The 19154-nt window shown below is 43.3% G+C and overlaps 1 protein-coding gene across 5 annotated transcripts in view; it reads left to right on the top strand.

Moving 5' to 3' along the window:
* The window catches only part of AK9 (adenylate kinase 9), a 218116-nt gene that overhangs the window by 89033 nt on the left and 109929 nt on the right, over positions 1–19154 (top strand). For all 5 annotated transcript variants that reach the window (XM_053299533.1, XM_053299458.1, XM_053299383.1 and 2 more), the window contains one exon: positions 16108–16264. In XM_053299533.1, the coding sequence (XP_053155508.1) occupies positions 16108–16264 (157 nt within the window). The remainder of the gene's footprint in view (positions 1–16107; positions 16265–19154) is intronic.

Here is a 19154-nt window from a genome sequence, read left to right as displayed (position 1 = left end):
TGCTTAATCTCAAACGGGCTCTGTCCTCAGTTCAAACAATTGTGAGGCCTCTTGCAAAAGTTGGCCAACAGCACGCTGAGTGTAAGCTATTCGAAAACCGTCCAGAGACATAAGTTTTGAGTGGTATAAAAATATGGTAAGTAAATAAATAAACTCCGGAATTTCAATTCCTGACAAAACAGAGGCTGCCGGGAAACATGGTCAATTTGCTTTAACCAATGTAGCTCTAGACAAGGACTTAATGGAATTTTTGAACTCTGAATTTATACAGATGGACCCCCTCACATATCTTCTGTTATCCTAGAAGATATATCTGCTAACGAACAGTTAAATGTCGGGGAGGGTTTTCTAAAATCTGCTGAGCTCGTGGAGAGGAGCTCTATGTATGAAACAGAGTACCTGATGAAGCTGCAATTGGTGCATGTGAGACAATAGAGCCAGGAGATAAAAGGTGTGGATGGGACCTTCTGGGGCCCCTTCCATCTTTTCCTCAACTTATAGAATCTTTGAAAAAGGATCAATCCAGTCCCAAGATGTCTCCTCCAGCAGGCCTCCAAATAACAGAGCAATCTCCCCTGGATGTCTGCCCAATGGAATCTGATAAGGCCCCGAGCTCTACTAATCCAGTTCAGCAATTAAATCTGCCTGAAGAGCAGGCTTCGCTCCCAGCCACTGCTGTATTACCCAAGTGACAAATTATCAGATCAATGTGGACTCTCCCTCTGCACTTGGAATGTAGCTGTAGAAAAAAATATATTTTTTTTCCTGCAGGAAACTTGGGCCATGGATAAGATTGAGGTGGATGGTTTCTATGTACGATATGTCAATGCCCTGCCCAGCAAAAAGTGGGGTAGACCCAAAGGAGGATTGGCCTTATTAATTGCAACAGGACTTCATGTGAAGATGACTCCCATGCCCTTTCATGCCCAGTGGGTGACTGCAGTTTTACTGCAATTTAATCATGTTCAATTGGTTCTGATTAATATATACTTAATCCCTCTGTGTAAGCATTCCCAGGTAGGGCAGCAATGGCAATGTCTAAGCAAATATTTAGAGGAATGCATTGAAGCCAACCCCCTAGCTTATATTCTAGTGGGAGGTGATTTTAATGCAAGGATGAGGCAGGATGACACAGCTTTATATACCTATTACCATGCTGTCCCACCAGAAGATGGGAGACTCCTTCTTCCCCCTCAGCTGGCCAAGAATGGGAAATACAATTTTTCAGGCCTGTGTTTGTTTGCTTATTTATTACATTTATATCCCGCTCTTCCTCCAAGGAGCCCATATTTTTAAAAGGGGATAGATGTTATCCTGCCAACTATCGCCCAGTTAGCCTGTTGAGTGTTGTAAGTAAGCTTTACATGAGGCATTTAGATTGGAAGTTGCAAGACTGGATGGAGGCTGAAAGTATTCTGGGAGATGAACAGGCTGGTTTTAGAACAGGGCAGTCAACCATGGACCATTCCCGGGTATTACGCCATCTGATTGAGAAATATAGCAGCAAACCTAAGTCTTCCTTGTATGTGGCCTTTGTAGATTTCAAAGCAGCCTTTGATTCAATCTCGAAGATAAGCCTCTGAGGAAAACACAGAGACACTAATATTGATAGGCGCTTACCCTTTCTTATTCAGAAGCTCTACAATAATACCAGTGTAAGAGTGAGATATAATCCTCAAGGCTTACTTTCACATTTCATAACCACTAGTAAAGGAGTTAAACAAGGGTGCATTTGGGCACCCTCCTTGTTTAATCTTTATATAAATACTCTAGCTAATAGTCTCTCCGATCCAGCTCTACATTCCCCAACTATTGTAGGTGCAGCTATCCCAATCCTGCTGTATGCAGATGCTGTTGCTATCATCTCACGAACTCCTGTGGGCCTTAGGAGAGCACTTAGGCTCTCGGCCACTTACTGCAAGTACAACCACTTGGTAATTAACTTCCGGAAATCCAAAGATATGGTCTTTGCCGAGAGGCCTAAAAGATTTAATTGGCATATAGAAGGCCATTGTATAGAGCAGGTCAATAGTTTTAAATATCTGGGTGTGGTTTTTTGTGCCACTCGGTCATGGAAGGCCCATGTGGACTATGTTGCCCAATAGGCACAAAGAAGTGCTTCAGCAACGTTAAGATTTTTCGCTCCAAAGGTGGAGAAGTTATTTGCTGCTAAATCATTGGCCCAACTTTTGTATGGCTCACAACTGGGCCCTTGACCTAACTATAGGCCACTGGAGATAATCCAGTCTAAGTTTCTTAGAGCAGTATTCAGGGCCCCTCGATGTATCTCCAATGCAGCGTCGAGGTTGGAAACGGGCTTCCAGAGGGTGGAAACAAAAGCATGGATTTTAATCCTCAGTTATTAGCTTAGGATACATTTCTTCCTTCTGGGATTGATCCCTCTTATGTTAGCCGATAGGTTTCAATCCACCTGGACACGAGCTCTGATGGGTAAATTGTCATTACTCGGCCTCTCTGCTGAACATTTGTCATTATTAGATTACAGTCAGACCAAGGAGATCCTCAAACAGAGGGTCTTAAACACTGAACATCAGAACGATTTAAGCTCCATCCCAGAGACCATAAGAGGGTGCCTCGGTGACTTCAACCAGGAACCTGCTAGCTAGCTATTGTCCCTCTCTTTACCAAGCCATCACAGGGTTTTCCTTAGAGCAAGATATGATGCCTTACCGTCAGCAGTCTTATCGGTAAGGTTTTTGAAAACCCCTCTGGCCAGTCAGTTATTTATTTTATTATTTATTTTATTTATTATTAAAACTTTTATACCGCCCTTCCAAAAGGCTCAGGGCGGTTTACATTAAAACACCTTAAAATCAGTTAATAATTAAAATAAAAATTATAAAACATAACAATGATTAACAATTAAAAACATCATAAAACTACAATTAAACAATCAAACAATTTAAAAACAATTTTTTAAAAAGCTGAGAAAGCCTGGCTGAAGAGATGTGTTTTCAGGTGTTTTCTGAAAATTGCAAGAGATGGGGAGGATCGTATCTCAGCAGGGAGTGCATTCCACAATCTCGGGGCAGCAGCCGAAAAGGCCCGTCTCTGTGTAGCCACCAAACGAGTTGGTGGCAACTGGAGACGGACCTCCTCAAGTGACCTCAGCGGCCGGTGGGGCTCATAGCGAAGAAGACGCTCTCTTAGATACCCGGGGCCTAAGCCGTTTAGGGCTTTATAAGTAATAACTAGCACTTTGTATTTTGCCCGGAAACCTACTGGCAGCCAGTGTAACTCCATCAACAAAGGAGTAATGTGGTCTCTCCGAGATGACCCAGAGACCAACCTGGCTGCCGTATTCTGGACCAACTGAAGTTTCCAGACTACGTACAAAGGAAGCCCCACATAGAGCGCATTACAGAAGTCCAGTCTGGAGGTTACCAACAAATGTACCACTGTTTTGAGGTCACTGATCTCGAGAAACGGGCGCAGCTGGTGTATCAGCCGAAGCTGATAGAAGGCACTCCTGGCCACCGCCTCAGCCTGAGAAACCAAGGAGAGACGTTGATCCAGAAGTACTCCCAGACTGCGAACCTGTTCCTTTTGGGGAAGTGTGACCCCGTCTAGAACAGGCAGATCAAAATCGTCTCTAGAGTTCTGACCCCGCACAATAAGTACCTCCGTCTTATCTGGATTCAGCTTCAATTTATTCTCCCTCATCCAGCCCATTACTGCTTCCAGGCAGGCATTTAGGGAGGATATGCCAACTCCTGAAGAAGTTGACATGGAGAAGTAGATCTGGGTGTCATCAGCATACTGGTAACACCCAGCTCCAAATCCCCTGATGATCTCTCCCAGCGGTTTCATGTAGATGTTAAAAAGCATTGGAGAGAGTATGGAGCCTTGAGGAACACCATACCTAAGCTCAGATTTTGAAGAGCAACAATCTCCCATCGACACCATCTGGAATCTGTCCGAGAGGTAGGAGCGGAACCACTGAAAAACAATGCCTCCCACCCCCAACCCCCTCAGACGTTCCAGAAGGATACTATTGTCGATAGTATCGAAAGCCGCCGAGAGATCCAAGAGGACCAACAGAGTCACACTTCCTCTGTCCATTGCCAATTGGAGATCATCCATCAGGCCGACCAAGGCAGTCTCCACCCCATAGCCCGCCCGAAAACCAGTTTGAAATGGGTCTAAATAATCAGTTTCCTCCAAGACCGCCTGGAGCTGAGAGGCCACCACCCTCTCAATTACCTTGCCCAGCCATGGGAGATTGGAAACTGGCCTATAATTGCTCAACTCTGAGGGATCTAATGCAGGCTTCTTTAGAAGAGGTCTAATAATTGCCTCCTTAAGACAAAGAGGCATCCTGCCCTCCCTAAGAGAAGCATTTATGATTTCTACCAGGCCGCCTACAACAGCCTCCCTGCTAGATAGAACAAGCCATGTTGGACAAGGGTCAAGAGGACAAGTGGTAGGCCTCACCGCTCCAAGCAGCTTGTCCACATCCTCAGGAGTCACAAACTGAAATTGATCCAGCCGAATCGTATAAGAGGGGTTGTCGGACACCTCCAGTTCCGACATCAGATTAATTGTGGAGTCTCCATCTAGGTCGGCCCGAATCCGAGAGATTTTGTCTGCGAAAAATTCATTAAACACACCACAGCGGGTAACTGATGCTTCCAAATTCTGGTTCAAGGGAGAGGGAGCAGATACTAGTCCCTGACAACCCTGAACAACTCCGCTGGATGTGAACTCGCAGAGGCAATACGGGCAGAAAAGAACCGCTTCTTTGCCGCACATATCGCCTGAGCATAGATCTTTAAATGTGCTCCATGTCATAATCTGTCGGATTCGAGTCGAGTTTTTCTTCACTTGCGCTCCAGTCGCCTACCTTGCCGCTTCAGCCCCCGTAGATCTTCCGTATACCAAGGGACCAATTTTGAAGCAGGTCAGAGGGGACGCTTAGGAGCAATCGTGTCTACTGCCCTGGTGAGCAAGTTGTTCCAGTTTTCAACCAGGGCATCAACAGGATCACCTGCAGAGCCAACATTAAATCCCTCCAAGGATCCTTGGAATCCTACTGGATCCAGTAACCTCTTCGGGCGGACCATTCTAATAGGCCCCTTGCCCCTGCGGAGGTGGGAAGTGGTTGTAAGTCCAACCTTAACCAGATGGTGGTCCGTCCATGACAACGGAGAGATCGAAGGAGTCCCCACCCACGGAGCACCATCCTGATCAGAATAAAAGACCAAATCAAGCGTGTGACCTGCAATATGCGTCGATCCAGAGACCGCTTGGGATAGGCCCATAGTCGTCATAGCCGCTATGAACTCCTGAGCTGCCCCAAACAAATTGGTCCCAAAATGAACATTGAAGTCCCCCAGCACCAAAAGTCTGGGAGACTCCAACGCAAGTTCCGCGACCAAGTCCGTGAGCTCAGTAAGGGATTCCGTTGGGCAGCGGGGCGATGCCCCTGTGGCTCAGGTGAGAGCAAATCTGTCCACCATGTGCTGTTGTTTTGTCCTTTTTATAATGATAGCCAGTGCCGTTTTATTTCTCCCTTGATATCACACTTTCCCAGCCAGAATGCTGAATTTTACGCCATACTCCTCCTGGCAGATAAGAAACCTACCACCTACAAGGTTGCCAAATTTTGTGCAGCAGCTATTAAGGTCTGTCAACAGCTAACCTCTAGTCCTTCTTTTTAGATGTTGTTACTTAAGGCTTCTATGTTGATGTATTCTGTATGATTTACTTCTTATCTGAATGCAGTATCATCTGTTTGTATATATAACTGATCAATGATCGTAATAAAGTATTTCATTCAGCCTCGATACAAGTCTGGCTTTCAGGCCAATAAGCCCACTTTCCAGAAGCAGCCACCAAACTCTTTTCAAAAGAAGCGGTGACTATTGGACCTTTCGGACACGCCTTGCTTCCTTTGCCGCAAACAAGGACAAAATCACTGTGGATCAGTGTGTCCTCTCTATTATATGCATAGGTTATGCTTTGGAGTTTGACCAGACACCCCTATTGTCTGGGATTGTGACTGCACTGTCAACCCCTGCACTAGAGGAGGAGGTTTTCGCCCTTCTCTTGAAAGATGCAATCAAGTGGCGAGTCCCGGGTTCTACTCCTGGTACTTCATCGTTCCAAAGCCAGATAGCGGCTAACACCCTATATTAGATCTCAGGGGCCTGAATAGGCACATCATCTACAAGAGGTTCCGTATGTTGTCGGTGCCAACTATTTTGGTCGTGTTGGAATGAGACGTAGATGGTCTCCTTAGACCTACGAGATGCATATTATCCGCCTGCAGCATCGCCGTTTTCTGCTTTTCAAGCTGGGGGGGGGGGCACCTATCAGTTCAAGGTCCTGCCGTTTGGCCTGACAAACAGCCCCAAAGGTGTTTACGAAGTGCCTTGCCCTGGTGGTGGCTTTTCTGCAGGAAAGAGGGGTACAAATACTGCCATATTTAGACGATTGGCTCATCACGGCAGGTTCAAAAAGGGCTGTTTTGGAGTCCCTCGACACAGCCATAGACACTTTGGAGAACCTGAGCTTGCAAATCAACTTCAAGAAGTCTCAGTAAGAGCCAGTCTGCAGGATACAGTTTATAGGACTGGTTTTCGATACTCACTTGGAGAAGGTCTTTCTTCCAGAGGCCCATATAAGGACACTTGTAAAACTGGCATCAGCTTTCATGGCTGGAGCCTGCTAGGTCATATGGCTGCAACCAGATATGGTCTCCCGCATGCACATTTCAGGATGTGTATCATTCAGAGTTGGTTTCTTGACATTTTTGACCCCTTTTGGGATTCAGAGCATCTAAAGTGCACACCTTCTTGAGCTGTGTACAAGAAAGTCACTTGGTGGGTCGAGGTCTGTCATCTGCGCTTCGGTGCTCCTTTTCATTTGCCACCTCCAAAGTGGGTCATTACCACCAATGCATTGGAGCTTGTTTGGGGCTCTCATATGGCCCATTATCGCCTGAGTGGCCATTGGGTTGCAAGAGAGGCAGGTCAACATATCTGATGGCCATCTTCTACGCTCTCTTCTATGCTCCATCCAGAGAACTGTTCTCTTCATCTGACTGTCTGGAAGATCTTGCCATTTTCCCGATGAAACTCAGAGACGTTCTGACTGCAGCTTGGAAACCTTCAACGAGAAAGTTGTATGGACATAAGTGGAGTCATTTTCTTGTCTTCAAGTATTCACAGGAGTTGAGCTGGAAGAACTGCAAAGAGCAACACAGACTCAAGATATGGAAGAAGAATTACCACCAACTGAAGAAGTTGCTCAAGCGCAGGTGGAGGAGGTGTTGGAAATAGAGGATACCACCGTTGCTGAACTGTTTCAAAGTCAAAACCAGGCAACCTCCCCTTTGCCTTCACCTCAAAAACCCAAATGCCGTATAACAGAAAAGCAACAAGAACTAAAGCAAAAAATAACTGAGCACATGAACCAAGCAACCACCAGGGTTCGACTTCCCGCTCTAAAAACAGTTGCCAAAAAACAACTTGCAAAGATGTAATGCTGCACTTGCAGAAATAACAACCAATAATTTGCAAGAAACAAACCAACTAATGTACAGTGCAGCAACAATAACAACACAAGAGCTCGGATATAAGATCAGTGGACCTGTAAAAAAAGAAAGCAGTACATCAACTAAATGGAAGATTAGATTAGAAAATAAAATCTCCAGGCTTAGATCAGATGCTCGTAAATGGAAAGATATGAAAGACAAGAAGCTGAAGAATGAAAACACCAAACAGTATCTGATCCAAAAATACCACCTAGATTCAAGGAAAATTAGAGAAGTCCTGGAAATAATAAAGCAGCAAATAACAGCAGTGTCAAAGAAGATTAGCAGATATGAAGCCAGAACTACACAACACAGGCAAAATCTCCAATTCCAGTCGAATCAGAGACGTTTCTACCAAAGCATAGAAGGAGAAACTGCAAGAAACGTAGAAAGACCAAATAAAGAAGAAACAGTGCAATTCTGGGGGAAATTGTGGGACAATCCAATAGATTATAATAAAAAAGCAGGCTGGATGAAAGAGGTTGAAAAATGTAACCAACTAATGCAAGATCTAATAATAACACCAGAATTAATAAGTGAAAGAGCAAAGAAAATTAAAAATTGGACTGCTCCAGGCGACGATGAACTGCATGGCTTTTGGCTTAAACACCTAACAAGCCTTCATAAACAACTATCAAAACAGTTCAATCACATTATGAAAGGCGGTGATATTGAACAATGGCTAACAACTGGGAAAACTCATCTCATCATGAAAGACCCAGTAAAAGGTGCAGTTCCAAGTAATTATAGACCGATAACCTGCCTGCCAACCATGTTCAAATTATTAACTGGAATAATAGCAGATGAAGTGATGCAACACTTATTAACTAACAAACAGCTTCCAGTTGAACAGAAAGGAAATTGCCCGAACACCAGAGGCACAAAAGACCAGCTGCTGATTGACAAAATGATTTTAGAAAACTGCAAGAGAAGAAAAACCAATCTAAGTGTTGCATGGATTGACAACAAGAAAGCCTTTGATTCATTGCCTCACACATGGATACTAAAATGTTTAGAAACGACTGGTGTCAGCAAAAACATTCAGATATTTATTTTTTTTAAAAGCAATGAGCATGTGGAGTACACAGTTCACAATCAGTGTTGAGACACTTGGACAGGTTAGCATCAGAAGAGGCATTTTCCAAGGGGACTCACTATCCCCTCTGTTGTTTGTAATCGCCATGAACCCACTTTCACAAATACTAAACAAAACAGGCCTCGGATACCAAACATCTAAAACATCCAGTCAAATCAACCATCTGCTGTACATGGACGATCTGAAGTTGTATGGAAAGTCCCAGTCAGAAATCGAATCACTGCTAAACACTGTCCGTATATTCAGTAGCGATATAGCAATGGAGTTTGGACTAGACAAGTGTGCTGCATTAATAATGAACAGAGGAAAAGTAAGAAAAACAGAAGGAATAGAACTGCCGAATGGAAGCAACATCAAGAACCTGGAAGAGAAAGAACCTTACAAATACTTGGGCATTCTCCAGGCTGATAACATCGCACACACTGAAGTTAAAAGAAAAATTGGAAGTGAATACATCAGGAGAGTTAGAAAAATCCTCAAGTCCAAACTCAATGGCGGGAACACCATACAAGCCATAAACACCTGGGCTATACCTATTATCAGATACACTGCAGGAATAATAAACTGGACCCAGGCAGAGCTAGAGACGCTAGATCGTAAGACCAGGAAAATCATGACCATCAATCATGCTCTGCACCCCCGCAGTGATGTCGATAGGCTATACCTCCCTCACAGCTCAGGTGGAAGAGGAATGCTGCAAGTCCATCAAACAGTAGAGGAGGAGAAAAGAGGCCTTGAAGAATATATCAAGGACAGTGAAGAAGATGCACTTCAAATGGTCAATAACGCAAAACTATTCAACACCAATGAAACAAAGCAGGCCTATAAGAAAGAACAAGTCAAGAACCGAGCAGAAAAATGGAAAAATAAGCCCCTGCGTGGTCAATATTTGCACAATATAAGTGGAAAATCAGACATCACCAAGACCTGGCAATGGCTTAAGAATGGCAACTTGAAGAAAGAAACAGAGTGTTTAATACTGGCTGCACAAGAACAGGCACTAAGAACAAATGCAATAAGAGCAAAAGTCAAAAAATCAACCACAAACAGCAAGTGCCGCCTTTGTAAAGAAGCAGATGAAACAGTGGACCACCTAATCAGCTGTTGTAAAAAGATCGCACAGACTGACTACAAACAAAGGCATGACAAAGTAGCAGGGATGATACACTGGAACATCTGCAAAAAATACAAGCTACCTGTAGCCAAACATTGGTGGGACCATAAAATTGAAAAAGTTGAAGAAAATGAAGATGTAAAAATATTATGGGACTTCCGACTACAAACAGACAAACATCTGCCACACAATACTCCAGATATAACTGTAGTCGAGAAGAAAGAAAAACAAGTTAAAATAATTGACATAGCAATACCAGGGGATAGCAGAATAGAAGAAAAAGAAATAGAAAAAATCACCAAATAGAAAGATCTACAAATTGAAATTGAAAGGCTGTGGCAGAAGAAGACCAAAATAATCCCAGTGGTAATTGGCGCCCTGGGTGCAGTTCCAAAAGACCTTGAAGAGCACCTCAACACCATAGGGGCCACAGAAATCACCATCAGCCAATTACAAAAAGCAGCTTTACTGGGAACAGCCTATATTCTGCGACGATATCTATAACAATTGACAATAAAATTCAGCCATCCCAGGTCCTTGGGAAGGACTCGATGTCTGGATAAAACAAACCAGTCAATAACGCCTGTCTGACTGTGTAAACAAGATAATAATAATATTATAATAATAATAGTAATAATAATAATAGAAGAGAGTTGTTACTTCACTTGAAATGAGAAACAAATATATCTGGCTAGTGATCCCACAACACTCATAAATAATGGGTTCTGTGCCTGCGCAGACCACTTCAGGTAAAACTTGTTAGCTCCTTGAGACGCCCCCAACTGCTGGTTACGCGTGCTCTGCAGCCATTAATATCAGCAGTTTGGTGTCCTTCTTTCAGTTTCTTTCTGACCGCCAATGTGATCACTTCTTTGGATCACTTAGCTCCTCAGAAAAGAAATTACAGTTGATAACAATAAAAATTGAATGGTTTAGACTACGAAACGGCAAGACTACTCTATGGATTGCAATGTATTTAGGCTTTATATAGTGTTTGTAAAACAGAAATGGCTTTCTTGAATGGCTCCTCAGTCATCTGTGTTCTGAACATCAAAATATTTCATCTAGTTTTAATCAATTGAGACAACATCCAGTAATGTTAAATGATTTTATAATTGTCTAATTCAGGGGATCCCAACCTTGGGGTACTCCAGATGTTTCTGAACTACAATTGCCATCATAATAAATTTATTATTTATTGAATCCAAACACAATAAATTTTAGCTGGGCATGGTGAGTTGTAGGTTTAGAAACATTTGGAGTAACACAGGTTGGGAGCCTCTGGTCTAATATGCAAATTAACTCACATATCACAAATGCTGTTTTTTAGATAAGTTCTGGATGATGGTTGAACATTAAACCCCTTAAGTCAAAAAGCCATTGTTTTCCCTCACTTTGCCTTGGTCTTTCAGTTGGACATTGGGCTGGAGTGTTGTGTGCCAAATCACCTTTATACTCTGTGTACGTTCAAGAGCTACACAGGGCATTTTCCAGATTATTAGATTTGCAGTATTAAACAGCAGCTGGAAACCGCAAGCACAGCGTTTTTCAATGTGTTTCTCAATGCATCATGACAGGGTTGTGGCTGCTCAAATTGCCCACCACTGCAAAGGGTTTTGTGGACGGGGGTGTCCATATTCCACCAGAATCACATTCACTGTCCCCTCCTCCTCCTCATCCTCCTCCTCCATTTCAGGCTGATGGGGTCTCAGAGCAGGAATGACAATGTCATGGGCTTGCAATAATCAATTCCAACTGCGCGGGCGCACTTCGCAGTTCTCAAGGGCCGTTGGACCAGACGGACAGGCCCAGAGGCTGCTCTGCCTGCCACCGTGCTGCCATGCTTACCCCCCACCTCCCAACCACGCACATGGCAGCTAAAATTATAGAAAAGACCGGCAGTTAGGCAGGGTAGCGGCAGCAGAGCCCCCTCAAATACAGGAGTGTGTTTTTAACAAGGGGGGGCTCATGTGGGGATCACAGTGGGGGTGGTCCAGCTGCAAAAATTTCCTAGGTGTGCCACTGGCCCCACCCAATCCCTCGGAGTGGGGGGGCACCAGCACCAGCAGTGGGGCCAGAAGGGATGCGGCTGTGGTGACTCTTGGAATCCCATGGCGAGGGGACGGAAGAGGCAAGCATGGGATCCATCCATACCACAACACGCTGCAGCACATAAACTCTGTTGCAAGCCTCCCTACCACGGAAAAATACAGCTACTTTGCTCCAATGTTATTACAACGTTATAGGGCTATAACACATCAATAAAACCCAAATCAAGACATCGGAAATATGGACGGCACCCTGGTGACAGCACTGCGACCGTGATGTCGAAACATGGGCAATGCAGGGGGCACTTAGCGGACCCATTGCGAACCTGTTGCAAGGAGTAATCTGGAAAACTCCCTGGAGTGAAAGAGATTTAGCCAACACTGCCCTAGGGGCTGTCTGTTCCTAAAGAACTACGAGCCACAGCAGTTCCTGGCAAAAGAGCAAAAGAGCACAAACAACAACTTTATGTTAAATAGTTTATTCCAATGGAATAAATGAAAAAATATGTGAGCTGGCAAGTAACAAGGCTAACAATTCCTATCAATTTCTAGCATTGTACACTAGCATTGTACAGAGCAGAGATAAGGGGAGGGGGAGGCAGAGAAGGAAGGGCAGAGACTGCGAGAATCACAGCTATAAGGAGGGGAGGAGGGGCTGGTAGAAGAACATGGAGACAGGAATCTTTCAAAGGGGAGGAAGCGAGGATGCCCATTACAGAATCTAGGAGCAGCTTGGTGGAACAGGCTGAATCTTAGAGTTTGTTGCTTGAGTTTGATGAAAAACTATGTACGTGGAGGAATCTTGGTCCACGGGTCTAGAGTATAGGCTGCAGATTAAAACCTTTGCCCCAATTGTCCCTCCGCTGACAAAGTTACTGACAAAGATTCTGTCTTTGTTGGAGTTCTGCTGGCTGAGTAGCTGTCAAAACTCATTGCGGAAGTCTGAAGTGGGTCCTCAAAGCAAGTTGATTTGTGTCTCACGGCATAGTTCTTTTATACAGTTGAAACTATTTGATCAGAACATAAAGGTCTTGTTGGGGGTTGTAATATCCCCCCCCCCCCGATAATTAGCAGAGCACTAAAGAAGCTACCCACTCTAGTTACAGAGTACAATGCAGAGTTTAGTTGTTGCAGCTATTTAGAGAAGACACATGGAGATTCTTGTAGAATTAAATACTAAGTATTTATTGGTGAAGTACACTTTGGATAGGAAAGACCTAATCCTAATCTATAGAACTACATACTGAATAGTTAGGGAGAGAGAGAGATGTTTCTGTCTGCTCTCTGAAAGGAAAGGAATCTCACTCTCAACAGGAAATACCTGAAGAATCCAATCAGAGGTCATAGAATAGAGACAGCTAGAACAGCTTGGGAGACCCTGACTCACTATCTCTACTCCCAGTGCCCCTAGTGGTCAGAATGATAGTTGGTGCAAAAGGTCGATGCACTGGAGCCGCTATTTGTGGTTCTGTGTATCCATGGGTGTCTCATTAACACTCTTTTTCAGTATCCGCAGATACAAAGAGGTTAAAACTCTGCAGTTCCTAGAAGGCCAGAAGTGACTTCAGAGGTAACTTTTGGCCACCATTTTGTTTCACAGAGCCCAGGAGGAGCCATTTTGTGGCTCCTTTTTTTTAAAAAGGACTTTCCCCGTGATTTTCCAGGGCGCTTCACTCTTTGGAGGGCATTCCTGGGCATTTAGGGGACCCGTGGAGCACACCACAGTGAGTTTCGGTGGTTTAGGGCCCATTTCAGGTAGTTTTGGGTCAATTTTGCCACTTAAAAATACTTTTCCCCTCCACCCTAGAACCTAACCTCATAGCCCTAATGCCTCATTACTCACGGTTCTGTTACTTGCAGCAGTAGGTAAGGAACAGAACCCCCGCAAGTAACGGGGTTCTCCTGCATTAGGAAAATAGTGGTAGGCCTTAAGTCAATCTGACTGAAATTGTAACCCTCTGAATTTTGCCTTTTTACCATATATAGTAGTGGTGGCTGGTGAGGGCAACGCTGCGGGGGAGGGGGGTGATGAGAGGCTTTAGAAGTAAATTAGCAGATGCTTACCAGTGGTACTTCCGCATCTGCAAGCTGCCTCGAGCAGCAGCACTCAGCCCAGCATCCTGTGCGGCGATATGGCTCTTGCACTCACCTGGCCTCTGCACACACATGGAGGCCATTTGTGTGGTCAGCCACACCCCGCAGCACCACCTTCAGTGGCCGCCATTTATATATAGTGACTCATACTCTGTTTTATGATCCCCTAGAGAACAAAAGCACCCCCCCCAATTATTGAAACCCCCAACTCTTTTGGATGGAGACTTATATGAGCCCTTTTATTCTTCTGTTTCTCCTTCCTTCACTCAGGACACATAAAGCTTGAGCAGCAACCCTCCCTGCTATCTTTCTAGGGCCTGTTCTCTGGCTACAGTTGAGCCCTGGGGAGCTGATACAAGCTCTTCTGCCCGCGGCGGCTGCTGCTGCTGCTTCTCCTCCTCTTCTACTTCTGCTTCTATTACGACTAAAGTTATGGCATGTTAATTATTGGTGTCTGTCTCTTCTTTCTTAGAAAGTAGAATATATTTAAAAGTGTACACAAGTGCACAAGCCTCTGAGCATAGACAAAATAGATTTCTTCCCTTTAAACCTCGGGCCTCCACTTAATGGTTAATGGCTGATAGGATAATGGCTTAGTCAAAGTAGTCTTATTGAAATTAAAATGACATTAGGCATTTCTTAACATGTTCCTTTAATTTCAGTACGATAACTATGAGTAATGTTCCTCATTACGTCAGTCACGATCTCTTTCTTGCTGTATTTTTTCCAAGTAGGAGAAGATGGATTATTGGCATTTTTGTTTTAAATATACTAACAGATCTTATGCCCTGTGGGATGCTGTGGCTAATGTCAGATTCCTTGAGAACAATCTGTGTGCTGAGTGGGGTGGTGATGGGTTTACCTCACAGGATTTTAACTTTTTTTTTTCTATTCACATTTTTAAAGGACCTTTCCATTATTCTCCCCTCCCCCAAGACCATTTTTCAGGGATTGTTTAACTGTTCCCTCATTATATGGAAGCAAGTCCCACTGACTTTAATGGAATTTACATCCTTCTAGGTGTGCATATAGAATTCCAGTTTCAGTTATCAAAATGCTCCTAGGAAAGGCATGTATACTCTAGCCCAGCATCCTCTTTCTCACAGTGCTCAGCTACATGCTTCCAGAAAGCTCCAAAGAAGTGCAGCAAGGAAATCCCAGAAACCATCCCACTCAGTGCCAACAAACTATTATTGAGTTGTGGACTTCTCTTGAACATGGAGGTTCTACATGAGAGCCAAACTACCTGTGAATATGGAGGCTTCATTTCTTAAGGAAGGCCAAGTGAAGCTTCCTTATTCACTGGCAGTTTGGTGCTGATGTACAACCTCCCATGTTCAAGAGCAGTCTACACCAGAATGATGGTTTCTTGGTGCTGGGTGGGAATGGTTTTTAAGATTTTCTTGAGGTTCAGAAATTCCTAGCATGGGGACCTTGGTCCCAATCCTATACATTTTTACTCAGAAGTAAGCCCCAGAGAAATAAATGGAATTCCCTCTTCAGAAGGGTTGCCCCCTTCTATGCATTGCTGAAGGTCAGGGCGGGGTAGCAGAACCCACATTCTTGCCTAGGATATCTGCTGCTCTTGATTCCTGTGTGTGTTTTCTCAGAAATAAGCTCCAGTGGAATCAATTGACTTTCTAGTTATTTATTCCAAGGGCTTTGCCTAGAGCTTTGCTTCTCCGCATTTGGTGGGGGTGAGAGAAAGGGGCAAAGAGAGAAAATAAATGTCCATGAAAGAAAAGAGAGGGTGAGGAATGTTTGTTTAACTATACAAGTGCCAGAGTGTTCACCATTTATCCTTATCAGGCACCTATGTTCAGAACCAGGAAGTCACTCTCTAGAAATTACCAAGACTTGCCCCTGCCAAATTTGGCTTCAGAATTCTTAGTGGGCAGACTGAGCTGTTTTCCCTGTTATGGGGATTTTGAACAGTAATTACTCAAAAATCACTAGATTGATGTTTTTCAAACCAGCAAAAGGCACCAGTCCAGTATGGAAAATCATATTAAAAAACCTAAAAATATACATTATACATGGTGAAAAATGTTGCCAACACTTTGAACCCTCTTTTTAGGAATTAAAAACTAAACTGCTATATCTTATCTTAGACATTTTGCAATGGATTTGCACCAAAGTTGGAGGAGTGGTGTTTCTTGTCCCAATTGTTGTTACTAATTTTCTATATTTTCTACAGCTTACTAAAACAAATAAGGCCAGATATCCTGGTGCTTCAGAAAAAGGAGGATGGGTAGTGGATAATTTTCCTCCATTGCCAGAGCACTGGGCAGCTTTGTCAGAAAAAGGACTACTTCCTGATATTCTGATTTGTTTGAAGAATGCTGAACAAAATGGTTAGTAAATATTTATAATTGAACAGCTAAAAGTAAAATGATTTTTGGAGCAGTCCTCACAACTGCACTACTATAAACTAAATGCATTACTCATCATTTTAACACATCATTTTATTCCCCCACTCCACCAGCTGTAGAATTTAAACCTTTGTTTCATAAAAGCAATTTCCAATGTTTTACTGAAATATTTTTTAAAAAAATAATGTGCAATGTTGACTCCTAAGAGGCATACTCATGGCATACTTTCTGTATAATATGCATACTTGTGCATAATGTTCTCCTTTTAAAAAATAACAAGTTCTAGTAAGAACTAATCTGCCTACTTTCCTTTCACTATCCCTATAACTGGACTAAATTTGGTTCAAATTGAGGTCCACAAGTTAGATCTCTTGTGCCTCAAATGTTCACATGTCCACCATCTTGGATCAGGGAGGATGACATCATTACAAACTACACCATTGAGGTGTCCCTGTGAGTCACTCACTACAACAGTACCAAATTTGGTTCAATTTGGTTAGACAGTCCACAAGTTAGTGCACTTGTGCCTCAATAGTTCACACGTCCACCATCTTGGATTGGGATGGATGACATCATCACAAACTACACTATTGGGACATCCCTATGTGTCCCTACAGGTGTAATAAATTTCGTTCAAATCGGTTAGGCGGTTCACAAGTTAATCCACTTGTGCCTCAAAAATTTATGCATCCGACATCTTGAATTGTGGTGGATGACATCATCACAAACTATGCCATTGAGTTGTCCCTGTGTGTCACTACAACTGTACTTAATTTGGTTCAAATTGGTTAGATGTTCCACAAGTTAGCCCACTTGCTACTTCACACATCTGCCATTTAGAATTGGAGTGGATGACATCATCACAAACTATGCCCTTGAGGTATCACTCTGTGTCCCTATAACTGTACCAATTTGGTTCATATTGGTCCAGACATTGCAGAGTTGACAGGAGGGGGCACACACACAGACACACGAAATGCCAGGTGATCCAAGTATCCATATATTATTCCCTGAAGGGTAAAAAGTGTATGAACATATGAAGCTGCCTTATATGGGGTCATACCATTGGCTGCTCTACCCATATACTATCCATTGGGGGCTGGTTTCTCTGAGGTGTTTGGCAAAGTTCTTTCTCAGCTCTGCTACCTTTAATTGAAGATGCTAGATACTGAATCAGGGGCATAAACGTGAACTCTACAACTGAATTATGGGAGTGGGGAATCAGGGGCATAAACGTGAACTCTACAACTGAATTATGGGAGTGGGGAATCAGGGGCATAAACGTGAACTCTACAACTGAATTATGGGAGTGGGGAAATGACCAGTAAAGAAAGCCTCCTAAGATTTCTCTTGGTTAAAATACAAAAGGCATTTAGGAAATGTTACATGCAACTAAGTGTAATATATTCTTGGGTCTTTTTGTGGTTTCATGCATCATCCAAAACATTTCAGCTTCAAGTCCTGCTTCTGGCAAATTCTACTATTTAGTGGGCTATACCAGGCTTGTGGTGGCCAGGATGTATGTAGCCTGAGTGCCATAGAATTGTTCAAAGAGGCTGGTAGTTTCCTCAGTATGAAGTGAGTATGGATGATGTGAACCATCTGCTGGTCAAAGAATGAAGAGCCAAAATGTGTGTTCCCATATGATAGAACTTCTCAGTGATTGAGACAAGCAAGGGTCTTGTTAGACAAATAAAGCACTTGCCCCAAGGAGCAAAGGGGTCAAGCCAGGATCTGGATAGCATTTTTTGCCTGATGGGGTCCTCCGATACCTCTCATTATAATTTTCTCAGAGACTGGCAGCAGGGTTTAGTTCCAAAATCAAGAGCAGATTTTTGTGTTACATCATTTTCGGGAGGCCCATTTATATACTTTGGTATCAAATGATGTAACACAGAAATCTGGTCTGTTGTGCTATATTCTTTTCTAAACCCAGCCTGTTCTTGATTGATTTGTTTGTTTGTTTGTTTGTTTGATTGATTGATTTTTATACCGCCCTTCCAAAAATGGCTTAGGGCAGTTTACATTAAAACACTAAAATCAATTAACTGTGTGTATACACACACACACACACTTATTAAAATAGTTTTTAAAATCCTGGAAAACCAGGCCAAACCTCTACGGTTTAAAAACCCAGGCCAGGCCAAACAGATAGGCCAATAATGAACTCAGGTTGCAGATTTCTGCTGGGAGTGTATTCCACAGCCCAGGAGCAGCAACAGAGAAGGCCCACCTCTGAGTCGCCACCAGACATGTTGGTGGCTACTGAAGACGGACCTCCTCAGATGACCTTAATGTGTGGTGGGGATCGTACCGATTGTACCGGTATGATGAAGAATGGAATTTTCTTCTTCCCAATCTACTAACTTCTGGAGCAAAAAATGACTACAAATTTTGGAGCAGACATACAATTAATGGATTGGTCAGTAGTTAGAAGGATCTGTAGTTAGGTCAGAAAGTTCTGTAGTTAGGTTGGTAGTTAGAAGTATGCTCTGTTTCCAACCATGCATGCAGAGGGGGTTGCAAAACCAAACATGCCCAGTTTGGATTCAAACCAAACCAAGCAAAGCAGTTTTGTGCACATCCCTAGAAATCACTATCATGCAGGCAGACTAACTGGAAGCCAGACATGGCCTCTGTCAATTTTTGGCCTTGTGTGTTGAACACCTTATCCTGTGAAGTCCAAGTAAGCAGAAAAATATAACTATCCTCCATATTTAAATAATTTTCATCAGAACCAACACAAGCATTGAAGTCACCACAGACTGCAATGCTTGTTTCCAAGAAATGTTTGGTGCAGTTTCCAATGCATCAGTTAAATCCTCCAAAAGGCTCTCTGAATACTGCAATGAACTGTTTGGAGTAATATACA

This window comes from Hemicordylus capensis, chromosome 1 (assembly GCF_027244095.1).
Source record: "Hemicordylus capensis ecotype Gifberg chromosome 1, rHemCap1.1.pri, whole genome shotgun sequence".
NCBI classification, from domain to species: Eukaryota; Metazoa; Chordata; class Lepidosauria; order Squamata; family Cordylidae; genus Hemicordylus; species Hemicordylus capensis.
Note: the sequence above shows the minus strand (reverse complement) of the source record. Positions and strands in the feature narration are given on the sequence as shown.